This window comes from Phytophthora cinnamomi (genome assembly GCF_018691715.1).
Source record: "Phytophthora cinnamomi strain GKB4 chromosome Unknown Contig23, whole genome shotgun sequence".
In the NCBI taxonomy this organism is placed as follows: Eukaryota; Oomycota; class Peronosporomycetes; order Peronosporales; family Peronosporaceae; genus Phytophthora; species Phytophthora cinnamomi.
The window spans coordinates 976,726-993,122 of NW_027150956.1; the positions used below are offsets into that span (position 1 = coordinate 976,726).

The following is a 16,397-nucleotide window of genomic DNA, read 5'->3' on the forward strand; positions in this document are numbered from 1 at the left end:
CCCTCTTGCCGGTGAACTTGGACAGATTGCTCGGCACTCGCGTGCGCTCTGCCATCGCTTGATTCAGCCGGTCGATCTCAGCATGTAGCTGGGCGTTCGTCGGCATGGGCTCCTTGTGGTCAGGTTGCTGGGACCAACAAGTGCTACCAGCTTTACAGGAAGGAAGCTCGGCGTGGGGGAGGGCATGCGAAACGAAGAGTGCCGCCCCCACAGTTCAGACGGATGGAAGCTTCCACAGCCGCCTTACGTCTGCCGTATGTATGTTAACTTGGTTTTACTATACCTACCGTAAAGGTGAGTCATTCCTATATCTGCCTTCTATTGGCTAATGTGTCTACCAATCAGATACAAGCGTTCCTCGAATCTTAGTGCTGAACAGTTTTGACCAATCATGCATCCTCTGTAACAATTATTGCCAATCGGATTTTCATTCAACCAGAACACGCCACCTCACTCTTTCGACCAATCAAACTCCTTACCCTTATGCACTCGCTAATTGGTCGTAAAGCTTTCTTGTGGTTCATCACGTAGGTAACTCGCAAAGCCCAGCTCGCGCTCTGTATCACTCAGCCCCCGCGTCCCAACCGCTCGAGGCGCTCTCTCCGTCGAGCGCAGTGGCTGTCGCGACCGCGTGCGCAGCCATGCAGAAGGAGGAGGCCAAGATGTCGCGCTCGCTGCCGGGCGGCTGGCTGGAGAGCGGCCACGGGGCCGTGGTGGTGTTCGTCAAGGACTTCCGCGACCCGCTGGAGCGCCGCAAGAAGCTCATGCTGCGTCCGTGGGCCAGCATCAAGGACATCAAGGACCAGCTGCAGGTGGTGTTCAACGTGCCGTCCAACGCCCAGAAGCTCTTCTACCAGGGCCGGGAGCTCAAGAACGCGCACAACTTGCAGCAGTGCGGCATCTACCAGGACAACGCCGTGGTGGACTTCGTGGCGCGACGACCGCAGAACCTGGCCATGGCCTACACGCGCGAGTGCGACGAGGAGCGCGTCAGCAACGCGAGTAGCGGCAGAAGTAGCGCCGATGGCAGCACTTCAAAAGGTGCTGTGCCCGGTCGAGTGGGTGGCAAGGCATCCCAGAACCTGCGGCCTGAGCAGATGCCCGTCGTCAACATTCACCCGTACGGCGCGCACTTGCTGCCCGTGGCCCTCATGAAGATCACGCACCAGGTACGTTCCCATTGGGCTGTGCTGTCTTGACGCTGCTGTGTGTGGTGACGAGTTGTGGTCGATCCGTGGCGTGAAGGCACTTCAAGGTCTCGCACTCGGGCTAGCACCGGTTTTGGCTATGGATGGCACCGGAGGGACGTATTTTTTCAAGGATCCATCCCACAGAAACGTGGGTTGCTTTAAGCCTCAAGACGAGGAACCGTTCGGGCCTAACAATCCGCGCGGGCTTGTCGGGCAATTGGGCCAGGTTTGTCACAAGCGCCATAAAGTTTTGAGCTATGTTTCATGCCTGGTCGAATTTATTTGATACTGACTCCTCCATATGTGCACTTATTCAACAGAGTGGACTTCGGCGAGGCATTCTTTCTGGAGAGGCCTGCGAACGCGAATTGGCTGCGTACATACTAGACAAGGTAACGACAACACAAAACTTGCTCGCACGGCAATTAATTTGATGATACCCATAGTCTACAGCTCCAATTTTCTCGTGGAGACAACGGCACTAACGAACGGCTTACGTATTGTCACCAACAGGACCACTTCGCTGGAGTTCCAGCTACGTCGCTCGTGGAGTCCCGGCATCCAGTGTTTAACTATACAGGTAGTGCGGGGGCTTTGCATTTCAAGGTTGGCTCGCTCCAGGAGTTTGTCCGGCACGATGATGTGGTGAGTGACCTGGCACCTAATCAGTTTTCGACTCATCAAGTGCACAAGATTGTGCTTCTGGACATGCGGCTCCTAAACACAGACCGCAACGACGCCAATATTCTCGTACGCAAGCGGCGGTCGCCAACCACAGGCCACGCCGAGTACGAATTAATACCGATTGACCACGGTTACTGCTTACCGCAGTTTCTGGAGATCGCTTGGTGCGATTGGTGCTGGTACAACTGGCCACAGCTTCAGCAGCCACTGAGCGCAGAAGACCGAGCGTATGTGCTGTCATTATCTGCGCAGGAGGACGCAGATCGTTTGTCAAAAAGGATCCCGTTGCGACGCGCATGTCGACGAAACATGATTATCGCAAGCATGGTAATGCAGAAGGGTGTGCGCGCAGACCTTGTACTATTCGAGATTGCTCGGATCATGTGCCGCGAGGACCTGGACGCGCCTTCCACCTTAGAGCAGATGTGCATCGAGGCTTTCCATCAGCTGCAGACTGTCAAGCAACGCAAGCAAAATGACGCACTCTTTCACCACGCACATTTGCAACCGACTATCACACCAGTCATCAAGGTAAATGAGCCAATTGAAGCAGAAGACGAGCAAGGCACTGCACCGATAGCGATACCATCGTCTCCTCGAGCAACATTCCGGAATTTGCGGGTGTCAATTGACCCTCCGTCACTTCGAGAATCTTCGTCCTTTGGACGTTCTCCTGTTGCAAGTGGTGCACGATCTCCTCCTGGATTCTGGGCAAGTTATGCTCCGTTCAGCTCGGACGAAGAAGATGAAGATGGGGCTTACTGTCCGAAGGATTCCTCGTCGAATGGGATCGGAAGACATTCCGAGATAAATGGGAGCAACAAGCCACGATTCTCACTTAATTGGGACGATATGGCGTCAAATGCTCTCTTCGACGCTGTTCAACATGTAGAGAATGGGTACTCTGGTTCGATCGCTACCCCTGTTAGTGCCCCCTCGAATGGCCACAAGATCTCAACAGAGCATAACGGTGCTCGATCTCCTACATCATCATTCATCGGCGCCGAGGAGGACAAGGATGAGTTTGAAATCCTGAACGACGCACTGGATGATGACGTGCAAGACGAAAATCTCTTCCTAAGCATCTTGGGTCGATTGCTTGATGAGAAGATTGAGGCAGCTAAAAGGCGGCAATTACAGGAGCAGAAGCGGAGGCAGCATGCGGAATGTCACAGCCGCAGCAGATGAGCTGACAGGACCCAACCAGGACTAACAAACAGAAACATCTTCCGCTAGTTTCCAGCCTTCCTGTATGGTGCCTCCGTGCTTGCTCATGCCTCACTTGGCTTCAAGCGCTGCAGCAAGAGCAGGCGTCGGCTACCCGTGTCGTGGTTGCTCCAGGTCTTCTGCCATATCGTCGAAGGGTTCTGGGAGATTGTGTACAGCAAAAAAATCTAACCACTCCTCGTGGTTAATGTGCAATGCATTGCGAAGGAAGGCGAGAACTTGTTGCACCTGCAGCAGTTCCAGATCATCGTGGTGCAAGTGTAATATTACCTGGAAAAGTTGTGTCGCCTGAACATCGCATCCATCGTTGGCGAATCGACGTACGGCTTGAATGATGAAGAGCTCTGCGGCATGTAGAGGCATGACTATTCCCCCAGTATTCGCAGTTGTTGTCCCAGTGCCAGAAGCACTCGCAACCTCTCGGGCAAGCAAGCGCCGCAGTAGTTCCGGATACCAATCTGCTGTTTTGGATAGCACCGCAAGTACTCGCTGCCCCCTATAACGCTCAGAACGCTCCCGCATCCGTCGTAGGTCCTCGACAGCATCGCAGCGCACGTGTAGGCTACGGAATTTCCCGGCCAGACACTCGTTGCGATCCTGCTCAAGTACTTCCAGAGCAGTGACCAGCCGAGCCGATTGCTGGTACTTGGTGGCCTCCAGAGCGTCCACTGCAGCTTGCAGCTTTTCAATGCTGTGCAATGGTGCTGACGGTGCCGGTGAGGGACATGCAGTAGTCATCGCAAACGGAGAGGACCCCTTGCTGCCAGCACCTGGGGATACTGTCATGTTGAATTCTTGGGTGTAGCTATCAAAACCCTCCACATTATTGAGCGTTCCACCAGCAGGACCCACGGAACTCCGCCTTGGTGTCGAAGATGTATGGTTGGATCTTGTCGTGCCAACTTGTAACTTGCTAGGAACCGGGCTTGGCTTGAGATTGCCTGATGCTCGATAGGGTCTTGAGGGTTGTTTTTCGTCACGTGCCCGAACTCGGAACTCCTCTAGTGACGGTAGACGCCGATGCGGAGAGCGCTGCAGTTGCCGAGTCGTGTATGGCAAGTACCAAGGGGCTTTACCGTCCTCAATTTCGCTGCATCGTTGAGAGACCTCTTCATCTCGGCTGAATTGGCCTTTATGCCTCGGCGTGACCTCAACATGCGTCTTGGCCCCGAGTAGCACTCGAGGACTCGTTCTGGTCCCGTGACCATTCCCACGGCTCATTAGTTGTGGTGTCTTCGTTCTAGCGAGGAGGTATTGCTCTTGTAGCTCCTGAAGTCCGTGAGGATCAGCCGGATGCAACTTTTGCAGAAAGCTCGTTCCGTTACGGGTGGAACGCAGCCTACTTGTGCCTTCGTCGATTGCTTCGCGCAAGAGTTGAAAGGATGTATCGCCGCGTGGACTCTGGTAACTATGCTCGCCACCGGTGAGTTCTTGGTCGTGCTCTTGAATTGGGGGCTTGCGTCGTTGAAGTCCGCGGACTTTCTCGGGCGAGAAGCCGCCCACGTTTGCTTGAAGCCGATGCGCGAGTTTGACTTGTCGGTCATCCAGCGGCCGCTTTCGGCTACTTAGCGACGTGACAAATTGGTCCACCAGCGTCGTGAGGGACGTCCCAGCGCCACCAGTGGACGAACAGGACGACGGCTCACGCAGTTCCTTGTCCTTTTCCGAGCCGGCGTTGGCTGCTGCCCCCGCGGCGCTAACTGATCCCCCAGACGCTTCGATGGCGCGTATTCGATGCGCATTCTGCATCATGGGGCTGACTCCGTACACGAGTTGCGGCGAGAACTTGAGATTGAGCTCGGGGCGACCCAACGGCCGGTAAGGCTCGCCGTTCGGGCTGCTCCACCCTCGCAGGTCCGCCTCGCCCCCCGCCGCCGCTCTGCCTGCCCCAGACGGCGACTGGGGCGACGGCAGCGTGATGTGGAACCGCGTGCGTGAGACTACGGCGCGTTCGAACGGCGGCGGCTCTCGAGGCCGGGAGTGACGGGGCGCGGACGCGGACAACGAGCTTGGTGCCGAGAAGGCAGAGATCTCCTCCTCTCCTCCGCGCGCGTTGATCGTGCCTCCATCAGCCGCTCGCGCGGGCTTCGACGCTGAGATGCGCTGCGCCTGGTGGGTCATGGCTGCGTCTGGCAAAAAAGGCAACTATTTTTTCCACTTCAACATGCTCTCCCTTAAGTACGAAGCGTACCTTATCGCACACCCCAGCCACAAACTATTGCGTCCTAACCGCCGGACGCCGTCAGTGGCAGAAATCCTGAGCATGGTGACCACGATGGCGGCCTAAGCGGCGCAGCGGAGGAGAGGGGAGAGGAGGGAAGAGGAGATCGCCAACCAACACCTGCAACCAGACCATACGGTGAGTCGAGACATGCAACCTGCAGCAACGCGCGACGACGAGCGGGCGGACCTGTGGGCCTGCGCGCGGACGCCCGAGGCGGCGCCGGCCCTTGCGCGGCTGCTGCGAGACGCGGCGCCCCCCGACGACCGCAACGACCTGGGCGAGACGGCGCTGCACGTGGCTGCGGCGTGCGGCAACGACGAAGCGGTGCAGCTGCTGCTGCGCCACGGGGCGGACCTGCTGGCGGCGGACTGGGTGCGTTAGGCAGCGCGCGACTGGGGACTCGAGGGGCGAGGGCGCTGACCTCTCTTTCTCTCTCTCTCTCCCTTGCGTTTCGAGCAGGAGTCTGGCTGGACGCCCTTGCACCGCAGCTTGTACCACCAGCATCTGTCCAGTGAGTGTGCGCTTGGCTTCTTTTCGAGTCGCTGTGTCTACTGGTGTGCTGACACGTTGTCGTGCGTCTCCAAGCAACGCTGCTGCTCCTGCGCCACGTGCAGACCCGCTTCGGCAAGACGTTTGTGCGTAAATACTTGCATGAAACACGAGATCATGCCCAGCAGAGCCCCATGCAGCTGCTGTCTACGAGGCTGCAGCGCCAGAGACACGTAAGTGGAGAGGTTGAGGCCACTGAGGAGGCGTGCGATGGTGGCCTTGTGTACACTTTCGGAAAGCGAGACTACCAGGTGCGCGTTGCAGGTGCTTTGCTTGCCCCGTCGCTTTGTGTCGCTCACCCTCGCTACTTGCTGCTCGATAACCTCTAGCTGGGCTATCATCTGCCTAATGCGGACGTTCAAGTCTCGCCGCGGCTTGTGGAACTTCCCACGATGTCACCGATTGTTCAACTGAGTGCCAGCAAGTACCATACGATCGCGCTCAATGCGGCGGGTGAGTGCTTTGTGTGGGGCTTCGGCAAGGGCGGACGACTAGGTACCGGAAATGAATTCGAGTAAGTATGCTGTCTGCAGCGTTGCCCGCCGAGTGTGTAGCTAACAACCACTTTGATCGTTGCCTCTGGACTATCGATAGTCGAATTGAGCCGACGCGATTGAGGTCATTGGAAACCACACCCATGAAGAAGGTGGCTGCGGGCGAGAACCATAGCATGGCTCTATCTCGTTCAGGTCAAGTGTTCACTTGGGGATCCAACAGCTTTGGTCAGCTTGGACATCCAGGGAAGTCAAGTTCTTCGCTGAGTCGCCTGACACCGAAACGTGTTGACGCCTTCCGCTTTCACGTGGTTGAAGACATCGCAGCCTCTGGTTGCCACTCTGCTGCGATTGACGCTGCTGATGGTGCTGTATACACATGGGGCAGCAATCGCCGAGGTCAGCTCGGGCGCAAAGAAGGATGTGGCACGGACCAGGCTGACGCAACTCCGCGCAGTGTTGATGCGTTGCGACCTCGGCATCCGATGTGTGTCGTGTACGGTGACTATGATTCCGTGCGCGCTGAGAAGGTGGCGCTCTCGGATTGGCACACGTGCGTTGTGCTGCGCTGCTCCCACAATGGCCACAGTTTTGGCCAAGTGTGGCAGTTTGGCTATGGATCGTATCGTCCTAGCCGTGTGAACATCCCGTTTGGTGTTGCTACTGGTAGTAGCGGCGCTGGTGCAATCATGTGTGATACGTGGGTGCCTACATGCAAGCAGCGCGGTATGGACATTGTGGAAGTATCGTGCGCGCCTAATCACTCGATCGCGTTGAGTGCCAGTGGCTCTGTGTATACGTGGGGACACAATGCTCCAGCACTCTCGCACCAGTCCAGTGCTACCTTACATGATCGACAAGCTGCTGTTACTCCGGGAAGCCATGCAACACCGTCGCCTAGTGCTCCACAGAAAGTGGAGCTAAGCTACTACGGCCCTGTGGCAAGTGTTTGTGCTTCCCAGGACCATTGCGCCGTGGTCACGCGAGAAGGCAATCTCGTGACTTGGGGCTGTGGCCAACAAGGTGTTCTGGGCCATGGGCGTGGCAACACCTGGCAACCGAGTCCGAAGCGTGTGTCTGGTGTAAAGAAGGCAGTGGCGGTGGCAGCAGGCCATCAGCACACGGCAGTGCTGGTAGCGCCCGTTCTCCCGGACTTCAGCTCTGCAGAAGATGTCGCGGCCCAGGATGCGGTGCCCTCTTTGCTGGAGCTCGTGGAGCGCAAGATCGCAGCGCATGTAGACGTGGCTAATTGTATGCTAGTGTGGCAGTATGCGGAACGCTACGCCGCGTTTCGACTGCAAAAGTACTGTGTTGGCTACATGCGGAACAATTGGGACGCTGTGCTGGATGTCGTGGGGCGAGACCGCTTGGATACACTATTTGAGATCATGTTGCCACCAATGGAGGAACCTGAACCAGAAGAGAAGGCACGTCTTATCAATCCGATCGAAGTGATGCAAAAGCCTACCAAGGATAGGCGAATTGGGAAGCAACCGTCTTCGACCAAGAGTACGAAAACAACTATGGTAACTGGGGCTCAGGATGAATGTGTGGTAGGTGGAAATGTGCTGGCAGCGGCTCGCGCAGATAACTCTGTCGGCAAGTCTCCCATTACTCCGAGTAAACCAAGTGGACGGCGCAAGAGCAAGAACAGCAAGTTCGTCCCGTTGAATTCGTTTGTGGAGAGCAAGTCTGTGACAACGCCCACACGTGATGCTAGTACCCCATGGGGGATCCAAGCCACTCACGCACACTTTGACGAGCAGAAGCCTTTAGCGTCCGAGGGCAAGTGTGCACCTCCCGCATCACCAGCCATCACCCCCAGTCCAGTCGCTGCGAGTGCATTCCCCGAGGCATTTCCCTTACCATCGTCATCGTTGCGTAAGAGCAGCTTCGACGGAGTTTCGCAGAGGCAGCGTAAGACGAGCATCGGAAGCCATCCATCCGCGAGCCCGCGACTGTCCTTTTCGCCGCTGCCGGTGTCGGGCAAGCACATGTTTGGCTACGACGGCGTCGAACACGAGCAAGTGACAGCATTCTCGCTGGATGCGTTCCTCAAACAGCCCGCGCGTCGTGGCGCTCGTGGGAAGGCAGCAGCCCCTGCTCCTCCTACTTGGAGCAGCCCCGCGGCAGAAGCAGGAGTCGCTACTGAGCAGAAGTCGAAAACGCTGAAGGAGATCCAGCAAGAAGAAGAGGCTGCGGCCGCGCGGGAGCGTGAGGCCAAGGCGCGTCTTGGAGGCGGCGTGGCTCCTGTTCGACAATCGCAGTCGACGGTGAATAGCTGGGGGCTGTTCCGGCCGCCCGACCATGTCTCCCTGGCGGATGTCCAGAAGCTGCAGGAGGAGCAGGAGTTCCTGGAGCAGCAGCGCCAGATTCTGGCGGAGATCGAGCGAGAGCAAGCGGCCAAGGCCCGGACTGCTGCTGCAGCAGCGGCGGCGTCGGCGGCAGGCACTAGTGGAGGAGGCCGCGGCCAGCGACCCAAAGCGAAGGACAGTAAAAAAGCACCAGGGAGCAGCAGACGAGCGCGGAAGCCAACGGCTGGCGGTGCGTCGGCTGCGACTGCAGCTTCGGATGGCGCCGGCGACAGCCAAAGCAAACAGAACAAGCAGAAGAAGGCGAAGGAGCGCAAGGCCGCGAGGAAAGCGGCGGGCGAGACGTTTGCTGCGGCCCCGGCTGCAACTTGTGCTGCTGCTGGTGTTGGTGTTGGCGGCAGTAGCTCGTCCGCTAGGCCCGCCAATAGGAAGAGAAGCGGGCCGCAGAATTCCGCCACTGCCAGCGACAAGAGCGTGGGCGAGACCTCTCAAGCGAACCCATCGTCGCAGCCGCGCCCCAGGCGGAAGAGCAGCAGGAAGCCTGCCGCCAGCGGCGCTTGACTGTCAGGTTGAGGGCATGTGTTGAGATCGTCCCGCCCCGCTGCGAGCGCTGTGATTGGTCAATGTATTCGTACCTTCCATGGAGCAACTTCAACTTGTCATTCACACTTGGCTTCAGTATGGTTCTGTCAAGCGACACCCCCAAATGGTCAACCTGGCCCAAGCGGCCGTGAGCTCTGCCGTCCATGGTACGAGGCGTTTGACCCGCGCTCCCACCACTACAGTGTATACCACTGGGCAGGGTACACACCTGCAGCCAGGCATCTGGGCTTTCAAACTTGCCGCGATAGCTGTGGTCGTCGCAAACGAAACCCTCTCGTTTTCGTTCTCGCTCATCGGTTTGGACAGGTAATAGAAGTTGTATGGAAGAAAGTATGGACCGCGCGTCCCACTGTCGGCTTCGCATTTCTTTCGCCTTTATCTTGTCTTTGGGGCTCGCCGACCTGCAAGGGCTCAAGCCACACGCGCTTTCGCCGGGTAGGGAGGTCACGACTGCTTCGCGCACCTCGCCAGCCACCATTGAGCTCACTACCGACTTCGAGGAGCTGAACCCGTGGCAGTGGGAGATGTCTCTGCTGAGCTGCTCGCGCCGGCACCGCTCCCTGGTCTGGTACCGGAGCGCACAGCGAGCGGTGGCTCGTCGCCAGCACCACCAGCACCGCCAGAAGCAGCAGCAGCAGAGCCGCTTCCAGCACGCGCCCGCGTCCAGCCGGATGCTCGTCACGCCCACCAGCTCCAACGCCGTCGTGGCGCTCGCTCAGCAGGCCCGGAGCTCGCACTCGCTCTCCAAGACGACGGCCATCCGCTCGGCCAGCGCCGCGCCTGACTCCTCGTCGTCCATGGGTGCGGTGGCTGCTGCCGCCGCCGCTGCAGCCGCGTCTTCGAGCGAGGACAGCGCTAACGCCACCGCGTTGGCGCCACCGCGGCTGACGCAGCCCTCAGCAGACACGCTCATGGCCGTACAAGACCCCGTTACGAGCGCCCTGCCGCCGGAGCACGACACTAACAGATCCGACAAGCCGCAACCGCCAGAGTCGTCGTGGAGCGCCATGCTGATCGCGCTCTTTGCCATGATCCAGCCTGAGTGGGCCAAGGAGAAGATCAATCTCGACGAGATCCCTATAGAGGAAATCCCCATCACGTCTGTGCCGCCGCAGCTTTCCGAAGTGCTCCCCAGCAACGACGACGCTCTCTTTTGGCGCTACGACATGGACAGCTATGCAGCCAACCGCAATAACGAAGACAGGTCGCAGTACGTAGTGGACTCCATCATGCGCCCCGGCAGAAGCTCCGAGACGCCCGTGTTCTTTTGCGGCTGCTACGACGGCCACGGCGGCGAGGAGGCGGTCGACTTTGTTCAGAAGAAGCTTTATGCTAACATTCGCAGCCACCTGACAGAGAATGACGAACCAGTGGCGCACTCGATCATGACAGGATTTAAGGACACAGAGGAGGAGTTCAAGCGCCGCAGCCAGATTAAGTTTGAGCGCGGCTCGTGGTCGTCCTGCTCGGTGGGGGCGTGCGCGGTGATGGCGCTGGTCATCGAGAAGAAGCTTTACGTCGCGAGCTGCGGTGATTGCCGCGCCATTATGGCCTATCGAGAGGCGGACGGATCGCTCAGCGTAGAGCAGATTACTTTCGACCATTCGGCGAACGAGGAGCGCGAGCAGCGGCGCCTGCGCGTGCTGTATCCAGAGGACTACGACATTGTGTGCGAGATTGGACAGAAGAACTTTTACGTCAAGGGTAGACTTCAGCCCACTCGGTCCATCGGCGATACGTACATGAAGGTGAAGGACGTGAACCGCTCCCCGATGCCCCGCGGTCTGCGCATCCGCGGCAGTTTCCGTCGACCTTATATCTCCGGTAAGTTTTGCACTGTTTTGAGTTGCTGGATGTATAAAATGTGTTCTGACTCGTGCATTTGTGATAAATCTGTAGCTGTCCCGGACATTTTCCAGGTCGACCTCAAAGACCGCAAGCCTGAGTTCGTCGTGCTCGGGTCGGACGGCCTCTTCGGTGAGCTGAAGAACGAAGAGATTGTGGAGCTGGTGGGGCGCTTCCGTGACGAGGGGGTGCAGAATGTGAGCCAGGCCCTGCGTGAGGCCGTGCTAGAGCGCATCGCTGAGATTTACGGCACGACCGCGGCGGACCTGGAGAACGTCCTGCCTGGCAACCGGAGGGACTTCCACGACGACATCACCATCGACGTGCTGCACTTCGCGCCACCACGCGCTGCTGCTCGAGCTGAGGCGGCGTGAAGCAGTTGATGGACGAGGCAGATGGATGTTGGATGTCAAGTGTCGTTGCGATGGGGTGCTGCGTCGACGCAGCGCGCAGTCCCCGCCGCCGTCCCATGTATTTATTGATACGAGCCCACAGAGCTAGTGAACGCTATGCAATACAATGTATGTACTTTATCGCTCAAAAAGCTGGTCTTTCGTGTTGTGTCAATCTTCTTGCACTTCCACTTCAACACACGTCGCCTCGACCGATCCCCCCGTCTAATTCCGATTTCCCACCAATCGGCGTCGTCGCTGATTTTTCTCCTTCTCTGGCCAATCGCGTGGTTTGAACATTCAAAAGAGCGCGCAGAGGCGCGAAAGTTAACGCAGGAGGAGCAGCCAGCTCCGTGTCATGATGGCGCCGCCGTTCGCCGCCGCGCCGTCCGCCTCGCTGGTCGTCCGCCGCGACAAGCGGAGGCGGCGGAAGGCCGCAGACCCGAGGTGCGTCTCCTTCATCTCTGTAGACGGCGGACGAGCGCGCTGACTGACTGGCCCTTTGTTCCCGCGTCGCAGCGACACTGGGCGGCGGCCCCGTCGAGGCTTCAAGTTCAGCGACAAGAAGGACGAGGACGCCGCCGAGGCGCCCGTGGAGGCCACGCCCGTGGGCAAGCGCAAGCCTGGCACGCCCGCCAAGGACAACACCTTCGTCTTCCGCGTGCGCAAGGACGACGAGAAGGACGTGGGCAAGCAGCACGCCGTGGACGCGGCCGCGGCGTCGGCGGCGCTGCGGGCCAAGCAGGAGAAGGCGGCGAGGGCCGAGATGCGGCGGCTGGTGCGCCAGAAGAAGCGCGAGGAGGCCACGCGCGAGGCGCTGAACGAGGAGGAGATGAAGCACAAGAAGCTGTCGGCCGACCAGGTCTCGCTCTACCACATGGTGCAGCGCCAGGTGAAGCGCGAGCTCCGCAAGGTGCGGAAGGAGTTCCTCACGTCGGCGGCTCGACGGGACATCATGCAGCTGAGCGAGACCAGCCTGCAGGCCATGAAGCAGGAGCTGATCTCCTTCATGGCGGAGCACCCGCCAGGGAACGTTGCGGTACGACCGAGGCCTCCTTATTGTTCGCAGTATTAACTACATTCTGACGGCTCACTTTGTTGCCGAACTACAGATCAAGGTACCAAACCCGGAAAACGCGCGGATGCGAGCAACGATCGAGACGTACGAGGAGCGGATTAAAGGCCTGGAGGAAGAAGAGAAGAAATGGCTTGACATGAAGGCGACGCTGGAGGCTGACAGATCCTCCGCACAGAGTGAGGCTGAGAGCGACGCCACTCGAGGGGAGAGTGAGACTGGGACCGACGAGCAGCAGGAGAAACTGCCTTGTGAGCTGAAGGTCACACAGAGCGTTGAAGTCCTCCAGCGCTCAGCGCTGCAGCAACTAGGGTCGACCACGGAACAGGTACATGGTGGCACGTTGAGCTTGTTCCCGCACCTGAATGATATGCAACTGACCACGTTTGTTGACCTTGACCTTGTTGCCGTTGCTATGGGTTACTGCCACGCCGATTTGCTCGATGCAGCTGACGCTTCTGGACGCGTCCATGTTGACTGTGAACCGGTTGATCGTGGAGGCAGAGATGAAGAAGGCCAAGCTCTTTGGCGCATACCACGACAGCGCCTTCAAGGGCTACGGAAACGTGGCGCAGCCCAAGGAGAGCCTGCGCGCGTTGCTCACACTACCGCCCAGGGGCGGCGTCCCGTAGGCTACAGTTTTCAGATAATTTTTAAAGATTAAGTGCGTTGGCTACGTTCACACGCGTTTGTCCCTCGGCGGGTTCGCTTCCTCGCAGGCTTTTGATGCTGCAGCTTCGGGTGTTCGCCACTCTTGATCACCGCTGCTTCAAAGCGCGGACTTGATCACTTGGCCCCCTTCTCTGACGACATAACGAGATGGCAGCGCAATTGGCGACGACAGCGCAGAGCTGGTGAAGATGGTGCCGACACTGACGTCGCTCCAGATGCCGCGCCAGATGTGAATGGCGCGAACGCGGCGACACGCCTGGATATTCACCCACGCGTTGTGCGCACGTGCGCCGAAACGGCGGCGGCGACGCCACGTACGCGCTGGAGCGACGACGGTGGGAAGCAAGCGAACTGCAGGCGAGCGAGCGGATTAAAAACGCGAAACGTCTTGATAAATATGACATCTATGGCGGCCGGGAGCGCCGCCAGCCTGCGCCGTCCAGACCTGTCGGGAGCGGCGAGGCTTAAATACTGGCTGCCATCTAAATCTACACGGGCCAGCGCACCCTTCGTCCGCGTGCGCCGGCCTGGCTCAAAGGCGGACGCGGCGCTGTCCTCCTGTCTGTGGTTGCCGCTGTCACTGCTGCTGCTGATGATGACGACGATGACGATGATGCTGTCGGCACCGCCGAGGCTGTGGGCGCGCTGCTCACCGCATCTTGGAGCTGAAGGAGAAGACCTCGTTCTCCTGGATCGTGCCGAGGCGGCCGAAGTGCGTCTTGCGGCTGCTGACCCAGCGGTTCGTGGCGCGCGGCGCGTGCAGCGGCAGCACGCTGGCGCCGAAGTCGTCCTTGTCCATGTCGTCCCAGCCGCGCGCCAGCTTGTACACGAGCACGAGCAGCACGGAGACCACGAAGACCGTGCCGGCCAGCACCATCATCTCCGTCTCGCTCACGTCGCGTCCGAAGGCGTTCGAGCTGCCGAACACCACGATCATGCTGCTGCCGGGCCGGGGGGCGTCTGTCTGCTGTGTGGGGCTCCGTCGTCGCGCGGGGCGAGCCCTTCCTGTCTGTCTGAGTGTCTCTGAGAGTGTGGGCGTCCTCCGTCACACCGGAACGGATCTGCCTGCTGCTGCTGTGGGGCCGCCGCTGAGCTGTTCGTGCGCGCTCCGTCGCCGCCGGCTCCTATTCAATTGTGGTCGCTGGCCCAACCCTGTCGCAATATTCGAGCAAGAGAAGCCAGCGGTTATTAGCCAACCAGCGCGCACCAGCGCAAACCGAGCCGCAAGCAAAGCATCGCGGCGCCCCTAACCGCGCGACTCCTGCGTAAACACCGGTGCAGAAAACGGCCGTCAGCTTCAAGCCGACGCCAAGGGCGTGGCTGCTGCTTGGGGAGGCGCCAGGCTTCCTCTTCCAGCGGCCGCGCCCAGCTCCGTCGCCAGCAAGGCAGAAATCTTCCAGCGTGGAAGACGAGCTCGCCCTCCGACAGGCCACCTTCGTTTCGCGCTCGCCCCGCAGCAACAGCGCTGACCAGCCGCCCGCCAGCTGCGGCGGCGCACTCGATCGGCTGGTCCGCGTAGAGGCGACTGCCACCAGCATTTGGATCCGCGGCGACAGCGATGTCGATAATACAGCAGCAGCTGCCAGGCTCGCGATATACGGGCACGCGGCGGCGGATTTGGGGTCTCGGGGTTGAAGGCGGCAGGAATCAAGCAGACCGCGCGGCGCCGCCGATCCACCAGGCTGGTCGTCTGCTTGATCACTGGAGGGCACTCTCGCTGGGACAGCGGCAGCTCGGTCCGCCCTGGCCCAGCGGGGATCCCAGCTGGCAGATGTCCCACAACGCCCAGCTTCCCTTGGTGCGTGCGCACATGTCCGCCGTGAAGGCGCTGGTCGCCGGTTGCAGTATCCGGGGCCGCGACGCGCGCAGAGCTCGGGCCGCCGCTGTTCGTCTGCCGCGATTACGGTCGCTGCGGAGTCGACCGCGCCGCCGACACCAGCGAAATTGCCGCCGGACTCAGCATCCAGCAGCTGAGCCGAGAGGCCAGACGCTCGCGATGATCACGGTGATCGGGTTTGTCCCGCTTCAACCTGCTCCGGACGCAGTGCTGCACTGCAGCAGCAGTGCCACTGCTGCTCCTTGTCTGCCGCCTTGACTGGACGCGAGAGCGCGCCCAGCAGTCTGCCGGAGCGAGGCCGGAACGCGCGCCTGCAGTGCGGTGGTGTCCCAGCAGTCCACCCACCATTCCGACGGCAGCCTATCCACCAACGCAGCAGCAACTTGCTCTTGCCAGGCTGGCAGCCAGCAAGTCGAGCGCTGTTGTTGCTGCTGCTGCGAGGCCTCAGGCCAGCACTACCGCTGATATATGCGTTCCGACGCGTGCCGCTGATTCTTGCTGAGCCCCTGCTACTGATAGGCAACGCAACCTGCAGGGCGCTCGCAGCCACCCAAGGCACGGGTGCCGGCGTTGCCGGCCAAACGGCTTCTTCTCGCCCGATGCTAGTCGCACGCGGCGTTTCGAGTGACGCACGTTGAGCAGAGGGGGTTGACGTCTATTGTGCGATTTAGCTTAGGTCTACTCACTACGAGCACGCTGCGGCTGCTGCGGCGCGCCGACACTGGGCGCTGTTGCTGCCGACTCACTGGCTGGCGCCCGAGCGCTTGGGCACCGCCTTGCCCTGGTCGTGGCACTGGCGGAACTTCTCCCACTCCTGCAGGAATACACGCAGCAAAAGACGCTGTCTGTCAGTGTACTGGCCGACCCCGTCGATGGCAGTCCGCACACACGCGCGACTCACCTCCGTGCAGGCCGAGACGCGGCCATTGTTGAGCTTCATGCAGGCTGGCAATCACCACGTGAACATGCGTCAGCAGAGAGCGAGTGTCGACCACAGCCACACTGCACTGGCACCGGCAACGGCGGCAAAACGCCCCGCGCAACGGCCACTCACCGTCCACGCGCAGGTAGCTCTGCTCGCAGCCCGTGTTCTCCACGGCGCTCTGGTGGTGCGTGTCGTCGCCGGGCTTGCACGTGAGGCACTCCTTGTTGGGCATGGCGGCGATAGTCAATTGCGGCTTGATCCGGAGGGTCAAGGCAAGTGCGCGCTGTGTGCGGCTGTGATTGCCTTCGTCCGTTATCATGCGGCGCCTTTTCATCCAATCGCGCGCCGGCGCTCTCGGCCAATCCGCT

At 59.8% G+C, this 16,397-nt stretch overlaps 7 protein-coding genes across 8 annotated transcripts; 4 read left to right on the forward strand and 3 right to left on the reverse strand.

Moving 5' to 3' along the window:
• Positions 1-641: 641 nt before the first annotated feature.
• IUM83_05098 lies at positions 642-2,085 on the forward strand (the record flags this gene model as incomplete). Of its 2 annotated transcripts, XM_067929214.1 has the most annotated exons (5): positions 642-1,169; positions 1,321-1,416; positions 1,511-1,582; positions 1,704-1,978; positions 2,070-2,085. In XM_067929214.1, 5 exons carry the CDS (start codon positions 642-644, stop codon positions 2,083-2,085), a joined length of 987 nt encoding a protein of 328 aa, XP_067794570.1. The 2 variants fall into 2 exon arrangements, with proteins under 2 accessions (XP_067794570.1, XP_067794571.1); XM_067929213.1 differs by lacking the exons at positions 1,704-1,978; positions 2,070-2,085 and adding an exon at positions 1,637-1,675.
• A 1,106-nt stretch (positions 2,086-3,191) lies between these two features.
• Positions 3,192-5,222, reverse strand: IUM83_05099 (uncharacterized protein; the record flags this gene model as incomplete). The annotated part of the gene is made up of 2 exons (XM_067929215.1): positions 3,192-3,241; positions 4,511-5,222. 2 exons carry the CDS (start codon positions 5,220-5,222, stop codon positions 3,192-3,194), a joined length of 762 nt encoding a protein of 253 aa, XP_067794572.1.
• A 250-nt stretch (positions 5,223-5,472) lies between these two features.
• On the forward strand, positions 5,473-9,241 carry IUM83_05100 (regulator of chromosome condensation (RCC1)-like protein; the record flags this gene model as incomplete). The annotated part of the gene is made up of 5 exons (XM_067929216.1): positions 5,473-5,697; positions 5,785-5,836; positions 5,911-6,125; positions 6,204-6,388; positions 6,469-9,241. The coding sequence occupies 5 exons, from the start codon at positions 5,473-5,475 to the stop codon at positions 9,239-9,241; spliced, it is 3,450 nt and encodes a 1,149-aa protein (XP_067794893.1).
• A 374-nt stretch (positions 9,242-9,615) lies between these two features.
• Positions 9,616-11,502, forward strand: IUM83_05101 (putative protein phosphatase 2C 38; the record flags this gene model as incomplete). The annotated part of the gene is made up of 2 exons (XM_067929217.1): positions 9,616-11,107; positions 11,183-11,502. The coding sequence occupies 2 exons, from the start codon at positions 9,616-9,618 to the stop codon at positions 11,500-11,502; spliced, it is 1,812 nt and encodes a 603-aa protein (XP_067794692.1).
• Positions 11,503-11,878: 376 nt separating this feature from the next.
• IUM83_05102 (rab2 family gtpase) lies at positions 11,879-13,227 on the forward strand (the record flags this gene model as incomplete). The annotated part of the gene is made up of 4 exons (XM_067929218.1): positions 11,879-11,967; positions 12,040-12,559; positions 12,633-12,923; positions 13,045-13,227. The coding sequence occupies 4 exons, from the start codon at positions 11,879-11,881 to the stop codon at positions 13,225-13,227; spliced, it is 1,083 nt and encodes a 360-aa protein (XP_067794894.1).
• A 689-nt stretch (positions 13,228-13,916) lies between these two features.
• IUM83_05103 (uncharacterized protein) lies at positions 13,917-14,204 on the reverse strand (the record flags this gene model as incomplete). The annotated part of the gene is made up of 1 exon (XM_067929219.1): positions 13,917-14,204. The coding sequence occupies one exon, from the start codon at positions 14,202-14,204 to the stop codon at positions 13,917-13,919; it is 288 nt and encodes a 95-aa protein (XP_067794895.1).
• Positions 14,205-15,846: 1,642 nt separating this feature from the next.
• IUM83_05104 (uncharacterized protein) lies at positions 15,847-16,261 on the reverse strand (the record flags this gene model as incomplete). Its single annotated transcript, XM_067929220.1, has 3 exons — positions 15,847-15,918; positions 16,006-16,049; positions 16,159-16,261. 3 exons carry the CDS (start codon positions 16,259-16,261, stop codon positions 15,847-15,849), a joined length of 219 nt encoding a protein of 72 aa, XP_067794896.1.
• Positions 16,262-16,397: the final 136 nt, after the last annotated feature.